General features: G+C 65.3%; 1 protein-coding gene and 1 long non-coding RNA gene across 14 annotated transcripts in view; one reads left to right on the top strand and one right to left on the bottom strand.

The window, feature by feature from the left end:
• Window positions 1–10178, top strand: part of EVI5L (ecotropic viral integration site 5 like) — a 30364-nt gene extending 20186 nt beyond the window's left edge. For 3 of the 13 annotated variants that reach the window (XM_070272613.1, XM_070272614.1, XM_023644646.2), the window contains 10 exons: window positions 1704–1757; window positions 2703–2735; window positions 3816–3956; window positions 6075–6203; window positions 7620–7760; window positions 7851–8006; window positions 8101–8247; window positions 8324–8419; window positions 8501–8596; window positions 8728–10178. In XM_070272613.1, coding sequence (XP_070128714.1) covers window positions 1704–1757; window positions 2703–2735; window positions 3816–3956; window positions 6075–6203; window positions 7620–7760; window positions 7851–8006; window positions 8101–8247; window positions 8324–8419; window positions 8501–8596; window positions 8728–9006 — 1272 coding nt within the window. In that variant the 3' untranslated portion in view covers window positions 9007–10178. Of the gene's footprint in view, window positions 1–1703; window positions 1758–2702; window positions 2736–3815; window positions 3969–6074; window positions 6204–7619; window positions 7761–7850; window positions 8007–8100; window positions 8248–8323; window positions 8420–8500; window positions 8597–8727 lie in introns of all 13 variants that reach the window. The other 10 variants (XM_023644650.2, XM_023644652.2, XM_023644645.2 and 7 more) reach the window with 6 other exon arrangements.
• Window positions 143–2019, bottom strand: LOC138924951 (uncharacterized). The gene is made up of 3 exons (XR_011440405.1): window positions 1160–2019; window positions 631–823; window positions 143–532 (listed from the first exon to the last, which is right to left on the bottom strand). It is a non-coding gene; the product is annotated as an uncharacterized lncRNA (long non-coding RNA).
• Window positions 10179–12329: the final 2151 nt, after the last annotated feature.

The following is a 12329-nucleotide window of genomic DNA, read 5'->3' on the forward strand; positions in this document are numbered from 1 at the left end:
GGCACCCCCCAGGCCTTAAAGGATTCAGGCAGATACCTTCTCCCTCAGCCCTGCCATTTGGTATTTCACCGTTAGCCTGTTTTAAAATATACCTGGGATTTGTTTTAATCAGGTCTGGGAAGGTGATAGACGTGGGGACAACTGCCTTTGAAAGGAGAGTTTATTGCTTGGAGTTCCCAAGAGGAGGGGGCACGCCACGCCACACAGGGCCGCACGGGGAAGCACCAGGGTTGGTCAAGAGGCAGGGAGAGAGGGAAGCAGGGCAGGAGGCTTACTGTGGTTTCCAAGAATAGAAATGGGCAAGGCAGGGGAGGCAAGGTTGAGCAAGGTGTTTTTGAACAATTTCAGGGGCTCTGGGCCACAGGAGTGGCCCCTCGTTGTCCTGGGACAATTTAGGGCCGGGAGAATGTTGGTGTGGTGTGCGAGAGTCAGACACAGGAGGCGGCTGGGGCTGCGGGCTCTGGACTGGCCGGTTTGCATGTGGAAGGTGCGCTCACAGGCAGGTTATTCACTCTCGAGGAATTAGCTAGAACTTCAGGGGCCGTCTTTCCAGGATCAGCAAGGCCACAGGAGGCCCAACCATCAAAAATTTAGAAAATTAAACAAACAAACAAAAAGCCCGATTAGTACCTGGCCTCTCGTCGTTCTTGTTCGCTCTTTCTCGTTTTCCCTTTGGAGGAGGCAGGAGAGAGGGGAGTCGTGGCCAGGGCACGTCAGCTCCTCCAAGGACGGCTGTGCTGGTGCAGCAGTGGGTTCAGGCCAGAAAGGGGGCAGAGCAATCCAGGGGTCAGGGGTCAGGGGTCAGGACTCTGGTTCTGGATCACTATGAGGGACAGAGACCTGTCACTGCCCACTCCGCCTTGGTTTCCCCACCCACGACATGAGTCAGTGACCATCAAGCAAGCCTGCCATTCTCTCTGACCACAGTTGCTTCCTGGGAGTGTTCTGGATGTTTCCATCGCTTTTTCTCCCCGGAAGAAACCAGGAAATGTTCTGTGTGAGCCACACAGAGGCAGGACCCTCACTCCTCTGCCGATCACAACTCTTTCCATGGCTAATTCTCAGGGGGAACGTAGGTAGAGGGTAGATACAGGGCGTCTGTAAACCTCACCTGCTTCCCAGAAGGCTGTGGGGGAAGCTGAAACTATAGATATCTCACCCAAATCCGTCAGTGCAGGATGGAGACCATCTCCAGCATCCGGCCAGGGGAAGTGACAACTGCTGGGTACGGCTGGCTGGCGGTGGGTCACACAAGGAACCCCAAATTCTGCGAGGAGTCTGTCCTCTGAGAACGTAACCCTGGGGCTCATGGCAAAGCAGTGAGGGGTGGGGACTTGTGACAGCAGCCCCCCCCAAAAACACAGAGGCCTTTGCCCTGTGGTAGGTGTCACACTGGCCCTTGACAGGCAAGCCTGGGGCAGAAACCGACTCTCACAGAGGACATGGGTGCTGTCCGCCCCCCCACACACAGCGCCTATCCATGAAAGCATGCACATTATTTCACTGAACCAAGGTTTGTTTAAAAAAAAATCTTATGGGCCATTCTGAATGGGACCTGGCCCTGATTTCTGGAATCACTGACACAGAATGTAAGACATTGGCTCTCTCCTGCCTGGAGGTGGCCTGGGCCCTAAGGGGACAGATCTCTGTGTGCACAGGAGCGGGAGGTGGGCTCTGACATGCTCTCCCCTCTCCCCCCATAGAGGCTTCGCACCGAGAACCGGCTCCTGAAGCAGCGGATTGAGACCCTGGAGAAGGTGAGGGGCGTGGCACCCAACCCTCCAGGCCCCTAGCAGGACCCAGCACCCAGAGGGCCAGCCAGCCCCCTGCCACGGCCCCACCCTGAGCCAGAGGGCTCCGAGGAGGCTGGCGTGAATCCCACGGGCCCTCCCCCGAGCCCCGCTGAGATCTGAGCTGCCGTATAATCGGGGCCCCGGGGAAACCTGGCTCGGGGCTGGGGGCTGAGTTACAACCCAGTGAACTGCAAACACCACAGTCCATTTGTGTGTCCTTCCAGGCTGCCTGGGGTGGGGAGAAGGAGGTAGGACTGTCCGTCTGACGGAGGTGCCCTGGAATTGGGCCACAAGGCACCCCACCCTGTAATTTGCAAGCCTCACCCTCAAAAAAAAGGAGACAGTGGAGGAGGGAGCGGCCTTGCACCAGGCTCCATGGTGGGGTGCCACCGCCATGACCCTGGCCCCTGACGGGTTTTTAAAGATGAGAGTAAAGGTGGAGGCCGCACTTCCTGCCCCTCCCTCCATCTCAGATGACCCTCCACTGACCACAGAGAGCAGGTCATCCACAGGATTTTATTGTCCTTGTCCCAAAGCCTTGATTCTTGTCCCACCTCCACATCAAAACGCAGCCACCCAGCCGGTGCTGCCACCCCCATCCCGCGCCCTCCGGGGATGGCTCCTCACTTTTCCCAGCCTGGTCAGCCCTGGGGGGTGGCCCTGCCCCGGAGGGTGGCACCCCACCTCCCCCCTCACGCACAGACCCCTCTCCAGGACGGAGCTGGCTCTGGCTTTGGTCTTCCTCCGGGTCCTCTCCTGCTGGTTCTCCGGTCTCTCTCCTGTCTCCCTGCTTCTAGAGATAGTCTATTGCGTTAGTGACAAGTGGTTCTTGTCTGTCTCTCCCTCTCCTGTCCCCGCGCCTTCTGCTCTGCTCCTCCCCCTGTCGCTCGGACCCCCTCCGCCGGGTAGGAGAGCGCTGCTCTGGCTGATAGGTTAATCCAGGTACTGTAGCCTTTCGTCTCCCTCTCCCACCTCTTTCCTGTCCCGCACACGACAGCCAGAAGCCACCTCTTCCCTGGCTGCCACCATCCCTGGGGCAAGGGGGGCAGGCCTGGCACTGTGCATGGGGGCGGCTGGGGACCGCTTCTCAGGGGAGACAGGCCTTCCTCTGGGGGAGGGGGTTGCACGTGTGGGTGCATCTGTGAGTGTGTCTGTGAATGTGTGTGCACGCACATGTCCGGAAAGCTTCCTCCCTCCGGGGGACACAGGTGGGGACCCAGGAGGGCTCAGGGCCCCTGAGGGTGTATCAGCAGTAGGCCCTGGTGTGTGCGCTGTGCAGAGCCCCCCACCACACACACACGCACGCACGCACGCACGCACACACACACAACACCTCTCCTGGCCCCTCAGCTCCTCTCTGCTCCTACCTGCAAGGCCTGCCATCTTCTCTCACTCACCTGCTTCTGCTGCTGCCTTATCTTGAATGGCTCTTTCTGGAAGCTTCTGCCTGCCACCTGGTGGCTCCGAGCCTGGAATGGGGGGCCCACACTGGGTGGGGTGAGGGGGCAAGGCTGGTGTGGGGTCCTAGTCCCAGGCAGGTGGAGGCCCCAGGGTCCAGGACTGGAGAAGGCCCTGGGACAGGTGTATTTCACCTCCCAACCCACCCCGGAAGCACCAGCCCTGAGCCTCTGGGACCTGGCTGCCCCCAGAGCCCCACCCTCACCAGCAGAGCCCTGGATAAGGACTCATTTCTCCTCACCTGGGACAGACGGAGAGGGGTGCCCGGAGGAGAAGGCACTGTCTGCAGCCCCATCCTGGTGCCCCCATTCTCCATTTAAGCCCCGCAGAGCCTGGGCCCCTGTGGGTCTCCTCCAGGCTGCTCGGGTGTCCTGTACCTGCCTGCTCCCCACCCACATCCCCAGGCCCCGTGGGGCACCCCATCCCAGGCTCTGAGTGCGGGTGGCCTCGCCCTCTCCCTTCTGCCCGGCCTCCACCCGCTCTGGGCCTCTCCCTGAGGTAGGCCCGAGGCAGGGCCTGGGCTGTGAGCAGAGAGTCACCACACCCTGTCCTCGCTGTGCTCAGGGGCAGGTGACACGCGCGCAGGAGGCCGAGGAGAACTACGTCATCAAGCGGGAACTGGCGGTGGTGCGGCAGCAGTGCAGCTCGGCGGCCGAGGACCTGCAGAAGGCGCAGAGCACCATCCGCCAGCTGCAGGAGCAGCAGGTACCAGGCCAGGTGGGCGGGGCCGCCTGGCCGGGGCCACGCCCCTCGCTCTCGCCCCTCGCCACTCGCCCGCCACCTGCAGGGCTCATGCGCAACTGACTCAGGATCAGCCCTCCTGTTACTTCCTGGGGGCGCGGGAAAGGGGAGGAAAAACGGAGCACAGATGCTCCCCAGCCCCACACGAGGAGTGGGGGGAACCCTGTGTCCATTTGCCACCTCCCAGTGGGGTGTCTGGCCTGCTGCATTGAGACCAAGCAGTGGGCCTCCCTGGCCCCCAGCCTCAGGGCAAGGGCCCCGGGAACCAGGGTGTGCCTGCAGGTCTCCTCTCCTGCAGCTCATGGGGCTGATTCCTTGGGGGAACCCTGGCGTCTCCCCAAGGTCTGAAGGACGGTTGGGCTCCCCCGGGGGTCAGCCATGCAGGCTAGGAGGTAGGACCGGGGACAGGGGAGGGGACGCCCTCCTCCCGTGGCCAGGACTTTGCCCTCAATAGAGGCTCTGGTCTGTGCCCCCGGCTCTGAGTTGGCAGGGTCGGGGGCAGGGGCGGCCCAAGTCTGTTGTGAGGTCGTGAACTCCTGATCAGCGGTGGGAGGGCGCACCTGCTGGAGCACGGCATGAAGAGTCCGCTTCTCCCAGAGGGAGCTTTGGGGTCTCCTTCAGTGTCCCCAGCAGGCTGCCTCCCTCCTGTGAAGACCCGCCAGCCGCTGAGGCCCCAAGCTCAGCGTGCGGGCCTGAGCGCATGCCCTGGAGAGGCAGGGAAAGATGCTCCAGGGTCCCCCAGCCCCTGCCATCCGGGGCCGACCCCAGCAGGGCCTGGCAGGCAGGTGGGGGGCCCTGATTTGGAGAAGCCACAGAGTGCTCAAGAAACAGTGGGTGGAGAGCAGGAGGGGCATTTGCTGAGGAGGACCCCGATCCAGACTGGGGACTTGGCCCAGGCCTCGGCTGAGGAATTCCGGTGGCTTCTCTGCTCCTGGGGACAGAGAGGCAGCACCTCATCATTTCTCCCAGGGTCCACCTTCTGCCCCCCCACCTGCGAGTGCTGTAGCCCAGCCTCCAGCTGAGGCAGCACAGCTGGTGGGGAAACTGAGGCTGGGCCCATCCCACCCATGGCGTGATGCCCCCACTCAAGCCAGTCAGACAGAAAGCCACCTGCCACCCCTGAGCGCCGGCCTTTAAGGGACGCAGAGACGGGTGAGGCAAGGAGGCCGCGCAGGCAGAGGGAAGCAGTGCAGGCGATGGCCCTGAGCACCCTCTCTGTCTCCGGGAGAGCCTCCTGGAGGAGGTGCAGCCTGGCGGGGCTGGGGCTCAGCACCCGTCTGACACCCATGGATCTCAGAGACCCACAGGGGTCACGGGCAGCCAGTAGGCCTGGGCAGGAAACCAGGGAAGGAGCCCATCACTGGGGAAGGGGGTTTCTCCCAGAGAGTCCCCAAGATGAGGACTTGGCTCCAGCCTCAGGAGCTGTCCTCACCCACTGGCCAGGCTCTGCTCTTGGGCCCAGGTGGCACCCATCACCCCTGAGCCCCCCACGGGGGTACCTCTGAGAAGCCTTCTGGGCACTGAGCAAGAAAGTGTGCCCAGCAATTTTTCCCCATCCCTTCCTGTTTGGAAATGGGGTAGAGAGGAGGGGGCGGAGAAAGGGGGGCAGGAGTGCCTAGACCCGCTCCCACCCCACCCCCACCGTGTGGTTAGGCCCCTGACCACACAGCAGGAAGGGCACCTCCAACAACCCATCTTCCACCCCTACCCCAGCCATCCTGGGAACCAGTCATTGGCGTCCCTCCGGGCACCCAGAGGCCATGGAAGGTCCCCTCCAGAAGGTCCCTCTGTGTGGTGTTGCCAGGAAGGAGCCCGGGCTAAGCCAGCTGCGCCGGGATCAGGACCCCTGGACACAGAGCCTCAGGGCCCCCAGGGCATTCAGCTGTCCTCCAGTAGGGCAGACGGTGCAGCAGGGGGACCCAGGGTTCCTCCTCGCTCCCCTCTCCCTCCCCAGCCTGAGCCCTCCTCCCGGCCCAGGGACCCTACAGTGGGGTCCAAGGCCTGGGCCCACAGCCGGCTGGCGGGAAGGCTGCCCCAGTCCTGCCACAGCCCCGGGCCGACGCAGCCATCTGCCTGCCCCAGGATAACCCGCGCCTCACTGAGGACTTCGTGGCCCACCTGGAGACGGAGCTGGAGCAGTCGCGGCTGCGGGAGACCGAGACGCTGGGGGCCCTGCGGGAGATGCAGGACAAGGTCCTCGACATGGAGAAGGTGCAGCAGGGGGCGGGCGGCTGCTGGGAGAGCTCGGAGAAGAGGAGCCGGGGGACTGGGCGTGCTTCAGGAGGTGCAAGAAGGGGCGGCCAGGACCAGTGGGACGTGTCCTGGAGTCAGAGCCCCCTGCCCGGCAGTCCCCGGCCCCTCCATGGCACCCTGGTCCCCTGCTTCCTCCCCATGGTCTCCACGGGAGGGTCTGGGCAGATGGGAAGTTGGGCCCCTCACCCCCAGACCCTCCCAAGCCCTGGAGGTGCACAGGCACACACACACACGTGCGCGCATGCGTGCACACACACACGAGCACACACGAAGCAGCATGACACCATGAGGGGCACAGCCACCCTCATGTACCAGGCACAGGGCCAGCAGTGCGGTGGCTTCCATGGGCTTCCTGACAGCCCAACACACCTGTGTGTGTCTCCCCCTGGTCCCGGCTTCCAGGATGGAGGGAGGGGAGGCAAGACCCAGCCCATCCGGGCTGCCCCAGCCATGGAGACACCACCCAGGGAGCCGACTGGGGCCACCCTCTCCTGCCTGCAGGCCTCAGCGGGTACCAGGCCTCCTGGGTCCCCCCTCACCTGCTTTCTTGCCGACTCGGTATAGACTCAGCTCCCACAGGGCCACCAGAGGGCAGCAGGACCCACTCCCAGGCTGGCAGGAGCCATTCCCCACCCCCGGGAGCCTGCACTGTTTGGGGTGCCCTCCCAGGTGGGGTGTGTCTGCCACAGCCTTGCTGAGGCCATCGGCCTCTCAGTCCCCATCGGCCAGCCCAGAACAGGGCTTCTCTCCCGCCTCCCTCCATCTCGGAGGGGAATGTGCAGCCAGTCAACCCTCCGCCCTCCCCAACTCCCAGTGCCAAACAGGGGTCATGAGGACCTTGTACAGCAAGCTGGATGGTCACCGAGAGGCTGGAACACAAATCCCGCTCACTGGGCCCTTGGGAGGCCAGGGCAGGGCCTCAGCTGGCCCTCAGCCTGTCCCCAGGGAGAGGGGCTGCCCGGGGTGGGGTGGGGCCAGGGTGCGGCAATCCACGGTCTCTCAGTGCTGCTGAGGGGGGTCCAGGGTCTGGCCGTGTGCTGGAGCGGCACAGATCTCGGACTCCCGGGTGGATGAGCACCTGCCCCCCCCCCCCCAGCGGGCCTGGTGTGATGGGCAGTGACATTTATGGAGGTCCCCCGGTTATGGGGAGAGAGCAAGTGCTGTTATCACATCCATCTGACCGACAAGGATCTCGGTCTGCTCCCCTCCAGCCTGGCCCACGTTCCCAGTTTATTCCGGGGTCCAGGGTGCACCCTCTCCCATGAGGGCCGCCCAAGGTGGGACTCAGAAGAAACGCGGGGCGCGCATCCGGGCCCTGCGGGAAGGGAGGCGCGGCTTCACATGCCCCGGGCTCTGACCGCTTCTCTCCCGCAGAGGAACAGCTCGCTGCCCGACGAGAACAACGTGGCGCGGCTGCAGGAGGAGCTGAAGGCGCTCAAGGTGCGGGAGGGCGAGGCCGTGGCCTCGGCGCGGGAGCTGAAGCTGCAGCTGCAGGAGCTCTCGGACACCTGGCAGGTGCGGGCCCAGCCCCCGGGCACCAGGCGGCCGGGCGAGCGCGAGGTCGGCGGGGCTCCGGCGGAGGCTGACGCCCGCTTGTCCCCCCAGGCCCACCTGTCGCGCGGCGGCCGCTGGAAGGAGTCCCCGCGGAAGCTGGTCCTGGGCGAGCTGCAGGACGAGCTGATGAGCGTGCGTCTGCGCGAGGCCCAGGCTCTGGCCGAGGGCCGCGAGCTGCGGCAGCGCGTGGTGGAGCTCGAGACGCAGGTGGGCTGCGGCCGGCCGGCCGGGCGAGGGGCTGGATGGCCACGGCCCTGGCTCGGCCGTGACCCGTGGCCATGGGCGCTCCCTCCTTCCACAGGACCACATCCACCGCAACCTGCTGAACCGCGTGGAGGCAGAGCGCGCGGCGCTGCAGGAGAAGCTGCAGTACCTGGCGGCCCAGAACAAGGGGCTGCAGACGCAGCTCAGCGAAAGCCGCCGCAAGCAGGCGGAGGCCGAATGCAAGGTGCGCCCCCTCGTCGGCCGGCCCCCCGCCCCGCCCCGCCGCGCCCCTTGAACCGCCCTCTCTCCCCTACCCCCAGAGCAAGGAGGAGGTGATGGCCGTGCGCCTGCGGGAGGCGGACAGCATGGCGGCGGTGGCCGAGATGCGGCAGCGCATCGCCGAGCTGGAGATCCAGGTGAGCGGCCGGGCCGGGGTCGAGGGCGGGCAGCGGGGTGGGGGGCCCTGCCGTGACGCCGCGCGCCCTGGCCGCCCGCAGAGGGAGGAGGGCCGCATCCAGGGCCAGCTGAACCACTCGGACTCGTCGCAGTACATCCGCGAGCTCAAGGACCAGATCGAGGAGCTGAAGGCCGAGGTGAGCGCGGGAGGGGCCCGGGGCCGGGCCGGGCGTCGGGGCTTCGGGGAGCGGGGGAGAGGGGGTCCGGCGGCCGGACTCGGTCCGTGGGAGGGTCGGTGCCCGCCCCCAGCGCGCCGGTCCCGCCCCAGGTGCGGCTGCTGAAGGGCCCGCCGCCCTTCGAGGACCCGCTGGCCTTCGACGGGCTCGGCCTGGCGCGGCACCTGGATGAGGACTCGCTGCCGTCGTCGGACGAGGAGCTGCTGGGCGTGGGCGTGGGCGCCGCGCTGCAGGACTCGCTCTACCCGCTGTCGCCGCGCGACGCGCGCTTCTTCCGCCGTCTGGAGCGGCCGGCCAAGGACAGCGAGGGCAGCTCAGACAGCGACGCCGACGAGCTGGCCGCGCCCTACAGCCAGGGCCTGGACAACTGAGGCCGCGCCCGCGTGCCCGGAGCCAGGGGGCCGCAGGCCGCGCATCACAAACTCCGCCCGGCCCGAGGGCTAGGCCCAGCGCGCCAGGGCGCAGAGGGCGGGGCCCGAGTCCGAGGATCGTCAGGGTCCCCGGCAGACCCACCCTCCCCATCAGTGTTTACCCAGCTTGGTCGTGGCCCTTCGGGCCCAGTTCCCCGGAGGGCCCGCCCCTCTTAACAGTGAGGGCCAGGGTCGACCAGGGGTCCCAGGACTGGATGGGCAGGAAGTCCCCTCCCCCCAGCAGACCTCTTTCTGGGACAAGGGTGGCCCTGCTGGGAAGGGCCCAGGAGCTAGAGGAGGCCTGAGGAAGAAAGGGCAGCTCTGGGCTGGACAGTCCCACCCCCCAATGCCCCTGGGGACCCTTGGCCGCTGGGGACAGATGGCCAGGCTGTGCTTTCCTGCCTGGTGCAGGCATCGTGGCCCCTGCAGCAGAAACCAAAGCCCCCCTACTGTGCAGGGCCACCTGGGGTGTGTGGCCAGCAGGAACCAGCCCAGGCCTGGGCACTGGCTGGCCCTGCTGCTCGGGGCCCAGAGCGGCTGGGAGGACGGCATGAGACCCCCTCCCCAGCGCCCCCCTCTCCCTCTGTGAGACATCCCATCACCCCGGCATGGCCAGTGATAGAGGGGCTCCCCCTCCATCTGCCCAGGCCAGCCTCCTCTCCAGGGCGTCCCAGCCTCCACTTCCCTCCTTCCCTGGGTCCCCAGCCCCACCCTCCAGCCCAGGCCAGGCCCCAGTGGAGGAGGCTTGCCAGCCGGGTGCCTCCCGGAGCCTCCCCGTGGTGGCCCCATGGTCTCTGCGGAGCCGGAGCCGAGAACGGTGCCAAAGTCCAGCAATGCCCCCAGACCCTTGTCCCCGGGCCTCGTGACCCTCGGGGCTGCCCCTCTCGGTGCTCCTGGAGCCTCGAGCCGCGTCACAGCAGTCTCCCTGGCGCCTCCAGGGTGGGCATCCGCGCTCAGTCCCCATCCCCGGTCGCCCGCTCCTCAGTGTTACAAAGCCTGGGGACCAGTGTGGGCATCTCGGGCTCTCACGTGTGCCCCCCACAATGCCCACCACCATTTTGCACACTGCCTGTTCACACTCCACATGTCGCCCAGGCGGGAAAGATGGAAAATAAAGTGTATTTACACAGTCACGGACAAGGGATGCTGAGCGCGCAGGCCTAGGGGTGGGCAAATTGCAAGCAGCCGTGGGTCCCCAGCCCCTTGTCCAGGGAAGCAGTGAGGAAGGGAGCGGGCTGGCCTGGCCGTTGGGAGCCTCCCACAGCCTGAGAGAATGAGGGGTGGAGGTCACAGCAGGTCAGCAGGGGGCCAGAGAGGCCACTGGGTTGGGGTGCAGAGTGGGAGGGGAAAGAAGAGCATGTGTTGGTTCAGTCTGAGCAGAAGTGGAGGGGAAGGGGGAGACAGAATGGGGGCACAAGTCACAGTGGACCTCAGATGTCAGGCTCACAGATGGATCCGGATAGCGTGGCTCTCAAGATAGGGAGGGGTGGGGGGGCCCGCAGGGTAGTGGGGCAAGTGCCCAATAGATGAATGTGTAGGGAGATCAGGGAAGGCTTCCTGGAGGAGGTGGCAGGTGTCAGCCATCTCCAAGGGCCAACGCTTAAAGGTGAGACAGACCAGAGACCAGCAGGAGGCACATGTTGCCTGTGAAGAAGGAATAGAAGAGTGGGCGTGGCCAGGCCACGAAGGGGCTTCTCCAGTCCAGAGCCAGAGTTTGCACTTTGAACTGAGGGCACTGGGGAGCCATGGCAGGCTTAGGTGAGGGGGGCATCATCAGATAGACCACAGTGTAGGGGGTCATGAAGAGGCCAGGGCAGAGACCCACCAGAGCTGGGCAGTGGAGGCAGTGAGTGGGCTGATCTGAGCTGAGACAGCGTCCTGGCTGGGGTGGTGGGGACACAGCCCGGGATGGCAAAGGAAGGCTTCCTAGGGGAAGAAACTTAATTGGGAGCAGCCAGATGCCAGCTAGGCCCTGCCCTCTGCACCCAATGTGGGCCCACAAAGTGCCCCCAACTCTGCTCAGCCAGCAGGATGCTGGCTATGCACTGGGACACCCAAGTCCCGTGTACTGTCCCATCACGTGACAGCTTCTATGGGCCCATGCACCATTCACATCTCACAGATTGAACACTGAGACCCCGACAGTTGCCACCTGTCTCTCCTGCCCCAGGGAGTAATTCCGTCCCAGCTGGTTCCCCAGGGAGGGGTAGGGTCCTAGGGTGGAACATCTGAGGCTCTGCCCTGCTCCTTCTTGGGGGCTGGCCTTGAGAGCCCGGCTGCCCAGTGTGTCAGGGGTCAACCCAACCCCTTGGGCTTGTCTCAGAGTCTGGAAACAAGGACACCTGGGTCCTCCCCAGGGCCCAACTAGGAAGGGACCCTCTGGATTGCCACCGAACTCGGAGCTGGAGTGAGGGAGCATGCTGTTGCCCCCGGCCCCAGCACCGGCTCCCAGGGTGGAGGTGGCAGTGCCCCCCTGGGACAGGGCTGATTTCGCCCTGGACCCGAGGCTGGGAGGTGGCCACGTCTGGGTGGGGGCAGGCAAGACTTGGTGATCCGTGTCTGACAGAAACCTGGCTACAGAGTGCGCTGCGGGGCCCGGATCTAGGGGCAGTGACAGTGCCGAGGGCCCAGCACCGGGTGCCACTCTGTCCTTTTACCTGCCCTGGTGATTGTGGTCCCTGCCGGGCCTGCGTCATTCTTGGTGTGAAGCAGGAGACCCTTGGGGAGCAAGGCCCAGCGGGGGTCCTTGGGGAGGACGGCCCTGGCTGGGGCTTGAGGGTTCCAGGGTCAAGGTGACTGGGCTGTGGGAGGAAGGGCAAGGAATTCTGATAGGGGAGACAAGCGACGACATTGGTCGGCTCTAGTGAGGAGCTTGGGGGGGACACCCTAAGTTGAGGGGAGAGGGGAAGCCCATGGGTTGGGAGACACAGAGGGACCTAGAGAGGACACCTGGAGAGGAGGGGGCAATGTGAGGACTTCCTGGTCTCCCACCCAGCCTTGGGAGGGGCTGCTCCTTGCCTGCAGGCCTCTCTGGGTGCAGCTGGCCCCCGGGGACAAGGAATCCTGTGAGGACCCTACACCCCACACCGGGTCCTTCTAACGAGCCTCGGGCCCAGCTGCAGGCCTGCCTTTTGCACTGCAGCCTCCTCGGGGAGCGGAGGGCAGTGTGCGCAGGGTTGGGAGGCTGGGAGGGAACCCAGATCGCCATCGCCACCCCCGCACCTCAGGGCGTGCAAGGTACGGGGGGGGGGGTGCACTCCGTGAGGAGGGACCTCAGGAAGGGT

This window comes from Equus caballus, chromosome 7 (genome assembly GCF_041296265.1).
Source record: "Equus caballus isolate H_3958 breed thoroughbred chromosome 7, TB-T2T, whole genome shotgun sequence".
Taxonomy (NCBI): domain Eukaryota; kingdom Metazoa; phylum Chordata; class Mammalia; order Perissodactyla; family Equidae; genus Equus; species Equus caballus.